Below are 17,346 nucleotides of genomic sequence, written 5' to 3' on the forward strand. Positions count from 1 at the left end.
TGGGATGGAATTAATTTTCTCCCTGGTACAGTGGTGCAGTGCTGTGTTTTAGATTCAGCATGAGAACAATGTTGATAACACACAGATGTTTTAGTTATTGCTGAGCAGTGTTTACCTAAGTCAAGGACTTTCTAGTTTCCCGTGCTCTGCCAGTGAGCAGGTGCACAAGCAGCCAGGAGGGAGCACAGCAAGGACAGCTGACCCAAACTGGGCAGAGGGATATTCCATACCACAGTGTGTCATGCCCAGTACACAACCTGGGAGGAGTTGGCCAGGAGCTGCCCATTGCTGATCAGGTCAGGCTGAGCATTGGTCAGCGGGTGATGAGCAGTGGTATTGAGCATCACTGGATTTTATTCCTCTCTCTTTTTGTTGTGTCACATTTCATTTATTATTATTCTTACTCTTACAAACTTTTTTTCAATTATTAAATTGTTCGTAAGCCACAGCTTTTACTTCTTTCTATTTTCCATCCCATCTCACCAGGGCAGGAGAAAAACCTTAATTGCCAGCTAGTGTTATACCACAACACCAAGATGTAATAAAGGTACAATAAGAAAAATACTGGATTGAGTTCTGGACTTCCAGAGTTTTGAATACTTGAGGCTTGGATTTCCATATTTGTAGGTACTGCATTTTGATATTTACAGAGGCTTAGTATGAACATCATTTATATAGAAGAGCAATTCACATAGAAGTTGTAAATTTAATAGACATAAAAAGCAGGATTCACAAACCTGGTTTGGGATGGCTTTTCAGTTAGGAGAGTCAAAGCGTTAAATTACCTGTAAATAAAATAGAGTTGAATAGATATTTTTCCTTCTTGATTCACAGGAGGGCAAACAAAACGATTGACTCAGTGATCAGTAAGGGCACAAGCTTTCTGATACTACCTTTACCATGTATTTCAAAAATGTTGTTCAGGCAGTGCACTTCATGCTGCAATTACAAGAAAACAAGCCCTCTTCCTCTTCCCCAGACCTCTTGCTTGAGACAGTCATCAGAATTTAGTGCAACCAGACAGGTGTTGGTTGCTCCAGCGGTAAGTGTGGAAGAATGGTCTACATTCAGCTCCAAGCAGGAAACAGTTACCACCAGGAAACAGTTATTACCACATCTTTTCCTTACCCAAATGCCTTCACTGTAGATGTTTGTCTGAGACAGTGTTGGGTGGTCCCATGTAAGAGCGAAGTACTTTTGAAATTAGCAGTTTGATGTTCTCAAAATGCACTAGAAATACTTTCTCTCTACAGGGGAGAGCCATTCTCTATGTGGTTAATGTCACAGGCCATGCTTGCTTACCTGTGTCTGGAAGACGACCAGTGCTATGGAAAACTCTGGCTGAAAGGTGTCAGTCGATTTTCACCTTAGCTTTTTATGAGGAAACAGTTACACACCAACCTGCTCTCTTCAGAACTCCACAGAATTATTCTCAAGAGTTTGGGCTCTGGTTTTAAGATGTAAATAGGAGTTTGTGGAACACAGAACTGAAGTCCACAAATGACTCATGCAGCCAATAAATGTGTCATAAAAGCTGATGGTGAAGCAAAGCTCCGTGCTCGTATCTGTGTTATCAACAGTTTTCATTTATGTGATTATCTCTGGAATTAATCTAAGGATAGATGATTATTAAAAATGTACCTGCTAAGGCTTTCCAGAAATAACTAGCACTGGCTGCTGATAGTCTAAATAATTTAATTTTGATTAAATGATTTATGTTTTGTGTTTACAAAGTGCAACTCATTCATAGTTCTAGAATGTGTTGTAAAAAAACCCAAAATCTTAACAGCTGAAATTAAATAATCAAATTGATTTATTTAGCATTTAAAACAATTTGGTAGGTCTGTGCCTTCCCTGTATCTCATGATACAATTAAAAATAGCTTTTGTCATGCCCTATAAGTTTTTATTATGTTTACTGACTGCAATATTGTATAATATTGTTAACCTTCAAAATTTCTTAGCTGGCTCATGCCACTTGAGTAACTTTGTACAATCTGGCTTGTGCAGTTAGATGTCCCAGGTGCTCTGCACTGTGAGATAGCTGCCTTTTGATACAACATGTTGGCAGTATTGACATATGACCATCCCATACTATAAGGAGCTGGAGAAAAGACAAGAAGGAGAAGGTACCTTAGGCTACTTTTTTATCTTTTGTTTCACCATCATGCAGTTGAAGAATTTCCACTTTCAGTTGTGGAAGTTGTCAAGTTTTGATTCTTAATTGTGCAGTTTAGAATAATTTCAGTACAGCTGCAGTATAACCAGGCCTAGAAACAGAAACTGTTGTTCCTGTAAGTTCTAAGGTCAGCATCTTACCGAAAAATATTTGCCAACCGCTTCTAATAGACTAAAATAGTCACGGAATGATGATATCATTCAGGTTGGTAGGGGCTTCATGAGGTCTCTAGTATGACTTGCAGCTCAAAATAAGGTCAGTACTTAATTCAGATCAGATTGCTGAGAGTTTTGTCTTCACAGCTCTCAAGGTTGGAAATTCCACAACCTCTGTGGACAACCACTGCTTCATTATCCATTGATACCGCTCCTGTTTCATTTCACAAAAATGGTTTCTCAATCTTCCTCAGTGGAGTTGAGTAGCAGGCTTGGCTCCATCACATGTACATTCTTCCTACAAAGAAGAACGTATGTTGGAAGGACAGCAGGAGGTCAGCCAGTCTGACTTGCTCAAATGAGCTCCAGTTGGAACACATTGCTCGGGTTCTTACACAGTTAAGCTTTTCAAAGGCCTACTCCATAGTGGTCTGCCACCTGCTCAGCACCTCCAGTAGCTCTTTCAGTTGAGTGCTCTGGACCAGAGGCCATCCTTCACAGTGAGGCCACTGTTGCCATCAGTGCAGGGGACGGGCATTTCTTGCAGCCTCAAAGGCAGGTGGCCGTATCCCACCCCGGGGCTGTGTCTGAGTGAGGGCCATTCCTATGTGGGGAGTGCCTGTTTCAGCCAGCGACAGGGACTGAGTCCTGGGCTCCTCGTGACTGGTTTTTCTTTTTGGGAGTCCTGCACTACCTACAGGAGAATTTCTTGTCCCCTTGTTTTGCAAGCTGTCCTGTTATCTGCTGAAGTAGTTATCTGGAATGCATCTATACGTTGTTTTAATGTTTGCTTTCTTAAACTGCCCCCGCCCTCCCCCCCCCCCCCAAAAAAAAAAAAAAAATTTCCCCAAATGCTGCAGAATTCCAGGCGGAACAAATCTTGGTTATGTCTATAGTAATGGCTTTTATTTCCATACTACTTGTAGAGGAAATTAAACAATTTAAACTTCAGTCTGTTCTGTTTATTGCTTAAAAAAAGAGAGCTTGTTGAGTAAGCTTCTCTTAATAGCATTCTTCTACAAAACAGAAGTATATTAAGATGTGCAGTATATAAAGATGTCATTCTGGAGCCTTTCATTTTTGTCAGATGTGCGTGTTAGAAATGCTTAAGAGTAAAATCTGTCCTTTTCTTAAAAAAAAAGAAGGGGGAAAAATGCCCTGACTTTTATTAATAAGCAAAAGTACCACAGAAACTGTTAGTCTGGTTGCTATGCATCATGTTGATAATTCCTAGAAGAATTTTGAATCCTGACAGTAGTAGCGTAATAAGTAGTTTTCAGATCCCAGCATGTTGAAATAACCTTTTGATAAGCTTATGACAGATATATGACAAAAAAGTACAAGGGGACCTTATCAGCTTTTCACCAGGAAGGGCTTCAAGGACACAGATCTCTGACATATGGCTCACAAACAGTTTTTCTAATCTATATTGCTCTGGCACCTGAGGGCTGCCACAAGCTGGCTGTGAGTGAATTCACAAGGGATGGTCTTTCATGCAAACGTCACAGTCTAGGTAAAGAGCTAATAATGTTAAGGCACTGGAAGTTCAGTCAGAACGATTCAAAGCTCTCCAAATAAGTGAGGAGTCCTTGTTTGGTGACTACGTTAGCTGCTTCAACTAGATTACAGTTTTTTCCTCAAACACTGGAGCAGAGAGACTGCAGTGTCGAGATGGTGGAATGACATGACTTGGAAGCACCTTTCAGAGAGGATGCTACCGTGTTAATCCTTGTTTGCTAATCCTGGTCCGCTTTAGTGCAATTGTTTTTAACAATTAAACCTGTTAACAGCAGGTGACAGCTGTGATTGCAGTGAAACTAGCAGTATGGTTTAGTTGTGAGCATAAAGTAGGTCAAACATGTTCTGTGCATTTTTTGAAAGATGCACTAAGCCATCTCAGTAAGAATCTGATTGTACCGTGAAAATCTAGTAGGGTATCCGTGTGTGCATACACATGTGCATGCACTCGTGTATAAATTTTGGTATTGCTGTTATGTATTTGAGACCATCGAAGAGTGGCCAATGCTAATGGCTAAGTCAGGGCATTCTGTGTGATTCTATAAACATTCATGCACAAGTGCCATGAAGACCCTATAGAATAGACATGGTATTAAGCCTAAACAATTTAAAGGTCTTTATTTGTTATAAACTTCTGCTGCCTAGAAGTTGAATGAAAAATTATTCACTTGATTTTTCTATACAGCATCACATCTCTCACCCCAGCCCATTATCAATAAGTTAAGTAAGTAGGCTAAACAAAGTCTTCTGTGCAGTTGAATTAACCCTTAAACACAATCAAAGATTTTTAATGCTGAATAATACTACCAAGAGCAATAGTAGGACAACATGATGCAAAGCTGTTATGAGTTTTGATTTATTGAATTATGATTGGGCAGTTTTGAGAGAGGTTGCCTTGTAATCATTTTTCTCTACACTTCTCTGTTGGTTTTTTGAGCTGGCTGAATTATATGAAGGTGCTGATTTTATACATTTATTTTATAGAATAGTCTTATAATTCAAATTCTCTACAGACATAAAAACCCTTTATATTTGGATAAAACCTTCAGAGTGAGCTTAAGTGTTTGTATTGGAATTCATATCCTGGTCTGCTCAGGGTGATTGGGTATTATGAGTTTGTGGTAAATGTGAAAATTAGTGCCATGGACATTTTCTTTAATGCAGTCTTTCTTTTTGATGTTTTCAAGAAATACTGGAGCAGTTTGCTACAACAGCAGTGTGTCCTGAGCTTGTTAGAAATATTTGAAGTCAATTTTCTTTCCAAAAAATCCAAGTGTGCTCAAAGGATGCCTCTTGGCTTCCTGTGGTGGCCATGTTTGCTACTCTTTTTCACTCCCTTTCCCCCTCTTTCTTGTAGAAAAGCTCTGCAGCAGCAACTCATTGGGTGGCCAGTTGCCCTGTTTTCAAATCTGAGAGGTTTCTTGGAAACATCCCAGCTTTGTATGATTTTGTTTCTGTTGGTATTCTCATTTGATCCAGTGCCTTGGACAGTGGCTTCTTCCTGGTTTTGGCTAACCTCAAGTTTTTTAAGTTAATTGCTTTTACTTTGAAAAAGGTATTAATTTGTTCACTCTTTCTATTCAGATCTCTGACTTAAAGTGCTTGAAACCAGCTATTAAAATACGTAACCCTTTTTTATTTATTTAATTGAATTTTAATTCTTTTTACTTCACACCCTTTTTTTGTGTTAGGATATTTGACAGTAAAACAGATAGAAGAGCTAATCTCCAAATACAGCTGGATAGCAAAGTCAGCAGTGCATGAGATTGTAATTCATACTTTCTGAGTCTAGATCTCTTTGACTTGACTAGACATGTTCTAAAAAATTATGTAATTAAAAACAAAATTCATGAAAGCTTGTTATGAAGACAAGTTTTAGTATTATGCTGTGATATAAATTTTTCTCATCTTTGTGTTTGAAAGAATAAACGTTTGTATAAAAGTCTTGCTTAAACATAGGTTCTGTAGGAAACACAAGAAAATTTTTAACCTTTTTTTGTGCATTGTGCCAAGAAAATTAATTTTAATGAAACCACAGTTAATTTAAAAGTAGTATTTTCTGCGCAATAATTAAAATATTTTATTTTCTTTAGTTTCTCTGTGTGTAAATAAAAGTATGGACAAAAATCTACTACAAACCCAGTGTTTAATCTGTGTATCTTTAAATGTCATGCTTGGAGCTCTCAATATTTGCTTCCCATGGAAAGGTTGTGGGGAGGAACTGAATTCAATTAAAGCAATCTGAGTCTATTTCTTCCTATTTATTTTCAGTATTAGTAGCAGCTGTCAGTTTTTGCATGCTTCCAATGAGTTGAAAAGTATTCAACATTTATTTGTTCTTAACATTCTAGGTTTGTTGCATTGACCCCTTGGAGAGTGTATCATCTGACTTCCCTTATAGTACTTGGAGTGTTAATTCTTCAGATAATGAAGGATTTGGTATTCTCAAAGATAAAAGGTAAGTGTACTGATAGAGTTGTGTGCTTAAACACCTGCAATTTGGAGCATGCTAATTCATTACTAAAGCCAGGTCAATATTATGATTATTGTAAAAGTATCAGCTAATTTTAGAGAGTGATAGTAGATCTGTGATGGTCTATTGCCATTTTCAATGAAGCTTTGCTATATTTTATAGGAAGGGCATTAGGAGATTTGTTTTAGCATTTAGATGAGTGTAATTGTTATGAGTGGACAGTCATTCTTGTTTCTTAACTTCTAGGTCTGAAAATGCATTCTTTTCTAAAATACAAAATTTTCCTAAACATTCATACTTCTTCCAACATTAATCATGTAATTGTTGGAAATTTTGGGACAGCCAATATAAATCACTTAAATTTGTAAATAGATAGATAAATTACCTATCTTAGCACAGTTCAAATAAGTAAGCAGTATTTTCTTTTTACTTTGTGTACCATTGAGTTTCCAGTGTGTATAAAGGCTTATACAACCAGTTTTGAAAGAGATTTTGAGTTTGTTGGCTGGTCCAGTGTTTTGGAGTTTTTTTTCCAATTCCTGTCCTGTACTTCATTACCATCTTGAAAATTCTTTGACAAAATGTTCATCATAAGTTTTTAATTTTTATTGCCATGAAGATTTCTTTTTCAAGATTCTTATTTTGCCTTTTGTTTGTTGTTAAATCCCATGCAAAGTGTTTGAAAAACCATCTGAACATAGTAAAAAAACAGGAAATAGGTGTCAGAGAAGGATGATACTCCTCTTTGATGTACTAACACGTCATTTCTGACTGCTAAAGCCCATTGTTCCCTGCTGAGTTACAGCAGGTATTTGCTACCTTTTCTGAAGTATGATTTCCTGTCATTCCCTTTTCTGGGAGTCTTGCTTACCATTCTGTTTCCTGCTTGAGTATTACAAGCCCAGAGGCCAACTTATAACTCTAAGCAGAATTTGATTTTTTAAGCTCTGTGCTGTATAAATCGCCACAAACATTGAATACCTTGCAAGCTGGAAGGCAATAATTTAGGTAAATTCACTCGTACCTGTAATTAATATTTTTGTAGTGACCAAATCCAAGATGTACCACTCTCGTGTTTGTGTGATTATTTAACCATTCATTTTAGACATGAGGCTAGGAAGACCTCCGTTTCCCAGCAGAGAATAATTATTTATGGTAGTAAACTCATTTATTTTACTATTGCTGTTGATGCCATTGTAGACAGAGTTCAAGAAAAATCAGGCTCTTGAAGTAATACTGTAGAAGTCTTGTGGTAATGAATTGAAATCAATGAAGTGCCACTCCAAAAAGCAGTAAAATTCTTCCCAGTATAACACGTCTGTGTAGCTGCTTCACTCTTCCAGCCAACCACTAGATGGCAAGACTATTACAGATTCATGAGGAATGTAGAGTGGTTGTCAGTGTATAGATGTAAAGGGTGTGTTGATGTAAAAGTTATGTTGATTATTATCTTTATGACATCCTTCCATGTGGAAATGTAGCCATAGAAGATCCTTACTTGTTCCATTTATGAATTTAACTAGATGTTAAGTTTACAGAAAGCAATTCAAGAACAGTTACTGTAAGATAATATAACTTTCCTGTTTAACTGATACAAGGAGTTCCTTGTTCATTTTGTCCCAATTCTGAACATATTCTATAAATAAAAAAAGAAAAATTCTTTCTGGTTTGGTGCATTATGTTTCATCTTAAATTCCTACAATTGCAGGTGCGCAGCTTTGGAGGACCATCACTGGCAAGTAGGTATATTATTTTTAATGCATGGTTAATTATTACTTGATTTTTTATAGTTGGCCTGCATTTTTTTTAAAGTCTGTTTTCCATCTAATAAATTGCTGAATTATTTTGATCTTATGATATTTTCTAAGTTTATTACTGCTTGTTCATAATTTTTAATAAATTCTTTTTTCTTCTGATTTGAGTTATATTAAAGTATATAGTAACATATCAGAATACTTCTAGAAATGCTTTTTCTTATCCTGGGATTATAACGCTTTGTGTTTTCTGGGAATTAGTGTTTTCTTTGAAAAGCAGAATAATACTGTGTTGTTCAAGGAGGTAACTTTTAGAACTTCATTATACCAGTGCTGCCTTGAAGGAGGTAAGCTTGATGGGGTTTCCCTTTAAGTCAACGCACGTAATTGATCATTAAAATTGCAAATAAATATTAAGTTATATCCATATGAATAGAAATTAATAATTCTGAAGTCTGTTGACTTGCCATTAACCTGTTTTAGGCAAATGTTTATGTCATGTTAGTACAGAGTATATAATTTATATAAGTTGGCAATTGTCCTGGTTGCAGCCAGGACAGGGTTATTTTCTGCAGTAGCCAGAAGGGGCATGGCCAGGACCCAGAGGTTATTCTCTACCCCCTCACCTCATCCTGCAGGGATGGGGGAAGGCGTCCCCTGCGGGTCGTATGCTGTGGCACTGCGGTTGGGTGTAGTCGGGGGTTTACACGTGGCGAGCTCTCCCATGTGAGTCCTTCACCTCCCATCTACACTATGATATTGTTGCTGCTACTGTTTGTTGCTCTTTCTCATTGCTGTTTCCCATAAATTGTTCTTATTTCAACCCGTGATCTTTACTTTCTGTGTCTCCAATTCTCCTGTCCAGCCCTCCACAGGGAAAGGGGTGATGGAGGAGTGAGTGAGCAGCACATGGTTTGGAGTGTTTCACTGGGAACACTGAATTGGGGAACACCATTCCTTAACCATGACAGCAGTGTAATCAATGTCTAAATGATTTGCAGACAATCCATTTTCAGAATAAAAGGTTGCATATTTAAAGCATTATTCTTCTAAACAGACCACCAGGATTTATTATATATCTGACATAATTTGAAAACATATCCATTAGTACACTATTGTATTATAGCCTGACACTGAAGAGACAGTAATGCAGAGTTGAAAAAGGGGAGATGCAGGTTTTTCTCTGTCTGGAGACAGACACCAGTGTCATGGCAATTACAGAAAGCAGTTCATATGTACAGCTCCTGTTCAGTTTCATACCTCTAAACTTCCATAGTCTCTTCAGACTTTCCTATAAATGTGAAATGGAGCTATATGGAATTAATGACAGCTTAGTTCATGAACTAAGCAGAGTAAAATGCTTCTTTTACCATAGCTAGATTTACTTTGTGTATCTGTGTAGAGCGGCAGTGCTTCAAAAATTTTAATTGAGAAGCCATTCCTGTGGTAGATTAGTGTGATTTGTTTCATTTCTTCCTCCTGTTCTTTGTGAGTCAAATTTACATAAAATTTACTGTCTTTCGGGGTTTTGAATCTGACTTTACTTTGTCTGTTTACATTTGAGAAGAGAAAGGCAAAGAAAACCAAATTGCTTGTGAAGTGAAAGAAAACACAGGTTTTCAAATGCCTTTTGTTTCCATGAAAAATAATTCTGCAGTCTGATACAATTTTTTTCTCTTACTCCCCTGTTCGTCAGGTCCCCAAACCAGAATAGTTGATTTTAATGAAAAGATTATAAATAGTACTTTAAATATCTTGAATTCAAGTTTTCAGGTGTTCAGAATCCCAGACTTGATTTGCTGTTCTGTGGGGAGACAATGCAGAGAGTGGAAAAGAGAATTTGATGAGCTCACCACAGCTCATGCCCCTGGGTAATACAATACAAGCATTGTATGTGTCCATCTAGCCCAGTATCTGCTCTCTGAAGGGATCCAGCCAGCAGAAACATGACCTTGGGTAGTGCATTAAAGCAGGACAAGCTTGCACAGTACTTCTCCTGGTGTACTTTCCCTGCAGCTTCCAGTTAAACCTTCTCCCCACCCCAAGCTGTTCTAGGTGGACCTTCCGTAGTTTGTCTCGTTGCTTTTGTTCTTACAGACTTCTGCTGTTGGCAGCATCCTGTAGCACAGAGACCCACAGCTGAACCACGTGCTTTGTGAACAGTCTTCTGGTTGTTTACTGCTATGTAATAGTTTCGTAAGCTCTCGTTGATTTTTTTCTTGTTGGAGGAAATACCGAGCAATCACTTCTATTAGAATTCTCCAGCAAGCTGTGACTTTATAAACTTCTGTCCTGTCCTGTTCAGTTCATGAGTGCTTAATTGTTCCTAAAATAGAGGTTCTCTGACTTTTGTTATCTTCATTGTGCTTTTCTGCGTTTTTCTTCCATTTCTGTTCTCCTTTTTGTTGGGGGGAAAGAATTACAAATAACATTCAGCATTCAGGGAGATCCTTGGAGTATACATTGGCCCTCTCTTCTTTTCATGATAAATGCCAACACATGATTGGGTATTTTTTTGACCTCTACTGAGCTTTGAGATGATGTTTTCATGGATATATAATTACTTCAAAGTAAAGTCCTGAGTAGTAAAGATCAGCTTAAAGCTCATGTGACTTTAAGAGTTTTTGGAGATTTTTCTCTTTGAATTTCTTCACTTTCATCTGCCTCTTTGCAAGAAATCACATGATACTTGATTAAAGTTCTGCTGTTCCTTGCAACCAGTCTCTGTCTTTACCAGAATAATTCCTCTCATATCCCATGGCTTCTCAGGCCTCATAAAAGCATTTGCTGAGAGACCTTGGTGAAAGCCTTCTCAGAAATCCAGGTGAATTTTTATGGACATCAGTGTTCATCTACAAGCAGGTTCACTTTTTGGAAGGACAGAAGGTTTGTGACATGATGTCCTTTGCAGCTTACATTAGGACAGGCATGCATGTCCTTTGTTAGTTTTCCTGACAGCTGGCACAGAGCAGAGATGAGTGTTTAGTGGTTTGCAGTTCTCTGGCTCTTGTGTATCTTCCCTAAAAATAGATACTGCTTTGGACACTTCACAGTCCTCTGCTTTAAGGCAGTTTCAAAGGACACTGTTTAACGTAAATTAAATTTCAACCGTTGCACCCAGCCTTTCATTTATAGCTTTTATAAGTTCACATAAAGACTTTGCATTTGTTTGCACTGTGGGTGGATGTTTGGGTTTTTCTTTTTCTGAATGCTACTATAAATGTGCCTGTTGATTGTGTTGAAATTGAAAGAACTGCTGTAAGATGTTGAGGCTGGGTGCATGGTTCCTTTCCATTTTACTCAAAATTGGATATGAAAAATTGTTTTCAAGTTATTATATAAGCAAGGGGTGCCTAGTATATCCCCATATCCAGCAGAGAATCACCTGCTCTTAAATAACATGCAGAGAAAAACTTTAGTAGATCTGTGATACTTTCAGTGAGAGACAACACCTATTCTAATAAATTAAATGTGTGCATGATTTTTCTTTGGCATCATGGCCCTACAGCCCTGCATCCATAGTAGGTAACTGCCTTAAGGTCCATGCAGAATGGCTATGGGCAGGCAGGAAAGGAGTTCTGCTCTGTGCCAGCTTTGAAACTACTTTGGGTTGTTTTGGCAAGTGCTAGTGAGCATGTGCCAAAAATGTGCTAAGAGCTGTTTTAATGGTTTAACTGCAGAACTGACCAATTCTAGTGCCTGACAGAATTGCCACACACAGTGTGGTTTATTAAAACAGATGCGCAGACAGAACGTAACAAAAATGATCTGAACAGACTCATTTCCTGCCCTACCTTTTTGTTATGTGATTCTGGTTTTGAAAATTAATATCAGTCACTATCACAGCAGGATGTTTCATAAATGGTGGCACAGATTTTTCATGAGTTTTTTTGTGAAATGGTAAATATTTGGTAGTTGGAGCGTGAATGATTATGGCTGTTCTGAAACTTGCATTTTTTCAACATTCATGTGCATTGTGTATTTCTTCTGCTGCATGTACATTCTAAGTATCAGAGATTGAAGTACTTCACTGAAGATGCTGTTAATTTGTGGCACTTGTTTTTGGTCCTCTTTCATCTTTGTTGAGCACTGTTGTCTCGTCAAAGCAAGCATAGCCTCACTTCTTTTTCATTACCATAACTTAAATGCAGAATGCTTGTTGTCTCACACGTAAAATGTGTCTATGTAAGAAGACCTGTGATTGTATTTCTAATGGAGTCATTTAGTACTATTTTAAGTTTAAAATTTTCAAACTGAAGCAAGATAAGCTGAACCTTCCTCAGGGAAGCACTGTAGCACATTTTTTTTTCCTGAATCTGGTTCTGTTTCTGAGGAACTGCTGTACTGGTATTTTTCCTTCTTAAAAAATGGGTGGCAGCTGTTAGAGGAGCACTGGAAAAGGTCACTTGCTAAATTACTCTTCCTCATTATAAAGCTGTTTTATTTCTTCCTATCCTACAGAGATGTGTTTGAAACCAGACGCTTCTCTAGTCAGTAGATGTATTAGAATATGCACAGGAATTGTGGCACACCTTCATTGCTTGAGTGTTCAAACTTAAGAAGGTCCAATTAATATAAAAGCAAAATTTTTCTTGTATAGTAAGCCTAAAAAAAAACTGGTTTCAGCCTGAGAAGGGACTAAGCAACAGTGCTTTAAAATGGCCATCAGAGAGTGGCTGAAAAGAATAAGCCAGAAAGAAAGGAGTTAATGCTGTGAAGACCAGCAGCTCTGCATAGCTCATTTTCAGTTCCCTGTTGTGTTTTATCGTTTTCTCAAATCAAAGCTACTGGCTTCTGGGAAGAGCCTTGCCTGACCACTCATGGTGTTAAGCTCCCTACTGCACTAATGGCTGCATCAGCCACACAGACTGCAGTAGGTGTGTAGTACTTACAGTATTATTATACATTGAATGTTTTGGACACAGCTCTTTAGGCTATGCAAATAAATCCTGAAAGGGTTCTCCTGGCCTAGTAGTTTGAAAGAAAGGGGTTTTTTATTCCCAAAGGAGGTAGACTGGCCTCTGCTGCCAAGATGAGGGAAAAATAAGGAAGTGCAGCACCTTGAACAGCATGTCTCATCCACTGCTGCTCATATGATCTGATCAATGAAAATTTAGACTTCTGTAAGAAGGAACAGTAACATTACAAGAGAAAAAGGACACTTTTTGGTCAAGCTCTTAACTGGCAGCTGTCTTTATTGAAGCACTTTAGGACTTGATGCTGAAAATCATGGGTTAATATTGAAGCACTCTTGAAGCTCAGTAGTTAGCCAACCAGGATGTTTCTGAAATAACAGCCTTCACTGATAGAAGGTTACAAACAGACACACAGAGGTTATTTTCCAAGCCCAGGGCATTCCTGTTCCTCACTACCTTCCTCCTCCAGTCCCTTCTTTGTAGATTCCTTTTATGAGAGTTAGCTGTGGTGATACTTGTGGACTCCCAGAGCCATCAAAGTTGCTGCCCCTTTCCAGGCGAGTGTTACTGTTTGGTAGGTAACACCATCCATTACTGGGTCAGCTGTTGTGACAGATCAGCTTCAAATTCAGGTCATAGCTTCTCCAGACCTGAATTCATCTTTTGAGCTACACTGATTTCACACTTGCATCAGCCCAGCTCATAGACATTTGTATGCATTACAATGGTCAGTGTGTTCTGAAGAACAATATTCTGTGCTAGCACCATTCAGAGCTTGACAGACTTCACGTAATGTGTAGCTATTGGGCTTTTTTCCAAGAAGAAAAAAAAATAATCTTTTGAATCTAATCATAACTCCATAATGCACTTGTGCAAAATTATTCCTAATATGTCACTGAGAGCAATGAAAAAACTCTTCTTGTTGTCCCTAAATATAAATGAGACAGTTGCCCCTTTCATCTAATTACCATGCTTTGTTATGTCAGAGGATTAACACACCTCTGATTTGCATATGTTTTGCCTGCCGGGTTTGCTTAAGACAATCTGCCAGTCACGTGCCTAAATATTTCTGATGTAGTCTGCTTAGTCTTATGATCAATGGAGAGAGATTTGAAATACTTCATGACATATATATCCTGCTCCATCTCTTCCCAGACAAATGTCTGTAGGCCGGTCAGGTATAGTGTGCCTTAATGGTGACTGTTTGGTTCCCTTGAATATATACAGGAAGCCTAGGGTGGTGAGACAAGAGAGAGCATTTACAACCCTTGTGTCATTGTTCCCTGTTCATCTGAAGGCCTGTCTGTTTTAGAGATGCCATTGACTGCTGCTTGTGGCTACAATAAGAAGCTGACTCTTGCCACACCATGCAGGAATACCAATCCATAGCAGTAACAACAGGGCACAGGGACTAGATTTACATACCTCTTAGTGTATGTAAAGTTTCTCTGAAATGAGTCTCAGGGCACAGTATGATTGTATATTCCAATCACTCTTGAGACACCAAGGATATGCTGCTTCACTGTATCTCAAAATAAAAGTCCTGTCCTTCAGGGTGTTGCAAAGAGATTTCAGATGAGTGGATTAGGAAATAAGAGGTATTTTCCATTAGGAATTCCAACGAGATTAAGGCTGTAGCAGAAGTGTTCCTGTTTTACACTTGTTAATCCATTTCCTTGATGTTACAGATAGGAACCAAGGTAATGTCAGCCAAGGCCAGTCATGTGGGCCAGTCAGTACCAAAACATGGCACCATCAGTTCCAGTTCCTGTTGCGCAGTCTCTTTGTCTTGTTTTGGTCATCCAGACGAGATCCATTCCTCACATGGCCCTACACAACTGCATGAAATCTGGTAACAGACTGAAGAAAATACTTCCTGTGCACCTACGGCAAGGCAGAGGGCAGGATATAGTCTAACAGATAAACAGATACAAATATGCTCCAGAGAGCAAATATTTGCTTCTTCAGTTATTTCAATGTAATCTGAAGGCATCTAGTGTACTCAAAGGCTTCCAGCCTTGGTATTTCGTAGTGGTTGCTGTTCTGTTCATTTTGGCCCATATATTGATGTGAGTTTGTGTTGGAAGATACATAAGGCTGAATAACATACCTCAAACAATTCTGCTCTAAAATATGGTTCCCCCAAATGTTTTTAATATATAAAAGTGGTTGCAGTCCTTCAGGAAGTGACTGCATACTTGTGGAAGCCAAATGGAAATTGAGTTTTATTTGCAGCTTAAACCTGTACTTTTTCAGTAGCCACTGTACTGTTCAAATACCAGATTGTAATTGTCCCTTGTTTTATATAATGTGTTGACACAACTCAAATAGGCAGCAGTATGCATGATGGGGTTTTTTCTAGAGGCGCTTTATACGTAAATGATCAAACCTTCTGCAGATTGCAGAAAGAACTGTCTATGTTGCTTCTCTAGATGCTTCAATTTTTTTTTTTTTTTTTTTTTTTTTTTTTTTTTTTTTTTTTAGTATTGCGTAACCTTATTCCTGCTTTCTGGCTAGTTATTTTCCAATTGTTAGCTACCGTCTCAAGTAATGTATTCTGCTGGGTTTGGGTTTTTTTTATATTGATAAATTATAAAATCAGCCTTCTTGTAAAGTTTTTTGTATTCATTTTCTCCCAGGAGCAAAAACCAATACTTCAGTAGAAATGGTGTAACTTTGGCAAAAGTGTCACACTTAGTCTGAAAACCATTTCGTACATTTTCCTATACAATTACAGGAAAAGGTTAGTAGTTGGTAGGTTCTTTTTTGTTTAAGGGGAGGGAAAATGATGATGATGGCACAGCCTTTGTAGGTGTCATATCTCACTGGTAGAAACAGTTGGCTTGTTTGGCTTGTTATTTTCTTATATTTGCCAGAAATAATATGTAGTGCATATAATCAAATTCATCTCACATGGAGTAGTTTGTAAACTTTTGAAGTCAGGCCTACTGTCTGTGGTTCTCTGGTAATTTGGTTATAGCTCAGTTCTGTCTAAGCCATCACAAGGCATTTTCCTCTCTTCCTCAAGTCACCTTTCATTATGGAGGGTGCACAGAAAAGATGAGGAGAAAGTGTTGGAATTGTCCCATTTCTTTACAATTACCAAACAAATATTGCATTCTTCTTTCTGTAAGCCTTGTCTTCTGTCCCTGTTAGTTAAATAAAGGTTAAACATTATCTTGTGTGCAAGAAGAGCAACTTCAGAAGAAGTAAGGGCAGAAACAAAGGACCAGCAGAATTGTGCTGGGGCTGCTTTAACTGTTTTTATACAAGGATATATTCTAACCCAGTTATGTTTTCAGAAACTGTCATCATTCGTGTGTGAGTACCTGTATTGCTCTGAGTATGATGCTCACTCAAACTGAACAATAAACACTTACCAGTATTATGTAAAAGACATGGCTTGTGCTGTATATGCTTGTAAATGAATCTCAGGCATAGGGGGTTTTTTTCTAAGTCTTTTAAATAACTCAAGTAGAAACAGTCTCCTTTTCCACTGCACTGCTTGTTTAACAAGTTGTTTCTCATGTGGCATTTATGCACTTTGCTTTTCAAATATAGTATGTTCCTGATGAGTTTGGGCAGTTGATTTTGTGCCATTTCCCAGTCTGAGCTCCACTTTGAAGCCTGATTCTGTCCTTTGCAGTGTCTGCCACTCCTCCTGGGGTATTGCAGCTCACTCATCTGAAGGATTAAGGCAAATACTGAATGAAAATGCTAAGGATATATCAGTCTCCTGTAACACGGCACTTCTAATACCCTGCCCTTGCCCTTTGGTATAGCTTTTCAATTAAATGTGAAGTTATGGGGATTATTGCATATATGTGGTATTTTTGCAGTTTGCTTTTAAGTGTCAAATAGCAGAATTTCAAACGCATTGTAGAAGTTGAGATACATGCTTTCATCTTTTCTTCAGGACAGGCTGTGTCCTTTTTAAAAAGAAATATGCCTTCTTTTTACTTTTTTGGATACTGAATAATCCTCCTCGACTGCTTTCACAGCTTCTTACCTATGTTTCTAACTCGTTCAGTATCTTTCCAATATCCAAGTGGGAGCAGTTGAACTGAAATTGCTTGGATAGCACTATTTTTTCTAGTTTTACTTAATAAACTGTGACTCCTAGACAAATGTATTACTCTACTTATTTGTCCCACAATCCTGTCCTTTTCTCTAGCTTCCTGGCTAGTTGTAATCAAAATTATTCAGAATTAATTTAAACTTTTAGTTTTATTTAGAGAGCTCTGAGAGCATTCCGTATTGTTTATTTTGAGGTTGCAGTACTGAGATACTAAGGAATCATTCAGAAGGCTGCTGATGTGTACCTCTGGGAAATTTTTTTCTTCTGTTCTGGT

The 17,346-nt window shown here is 38.0% G+C and overlaps 1 protein-coding gene across 1 annotated transcript in view; it reads left to right on the forward strand.

The window, feature by feature from the left end:
* The window catches only part of RETREG1 (reticulophagy regulator 1), a 65,787-nt gene that overhangs the window by 7,860 nt on the left and 40,581 nt on the right, over positions 1 to 17,346 (forward strand). The window contains exons 2-3 of the mRNA XM_032117686.1: positions 6,203 to 6,309; positions 8,033 to 8,063. Coding sequence (XP_031973577.1) covers positions 6,203 to 6,309; positions 8,033 to 8,063 — 138 coding nt within the window. The remainder of the gene's footprint in view (positions 1 to 6,202; positions 6,310 to 8,032; positions 8,064 to 17,346) is intronic.

The sequence above is a fragment of the Corvus moneduloides genome, chromosome 1 (genome assembly GCF_009650955.1).
Source record: "Corvus moneduloides isolate bCorMon1 chromosome 1, bCorMon1.pri, whole genome shotgun sequence".
Taxonomy (NCBI): Eukaryota; Metazoa; Chordata; class Aves; order Passeriformes; family Corvidae; genus Corvus; species Corvus moneduloides.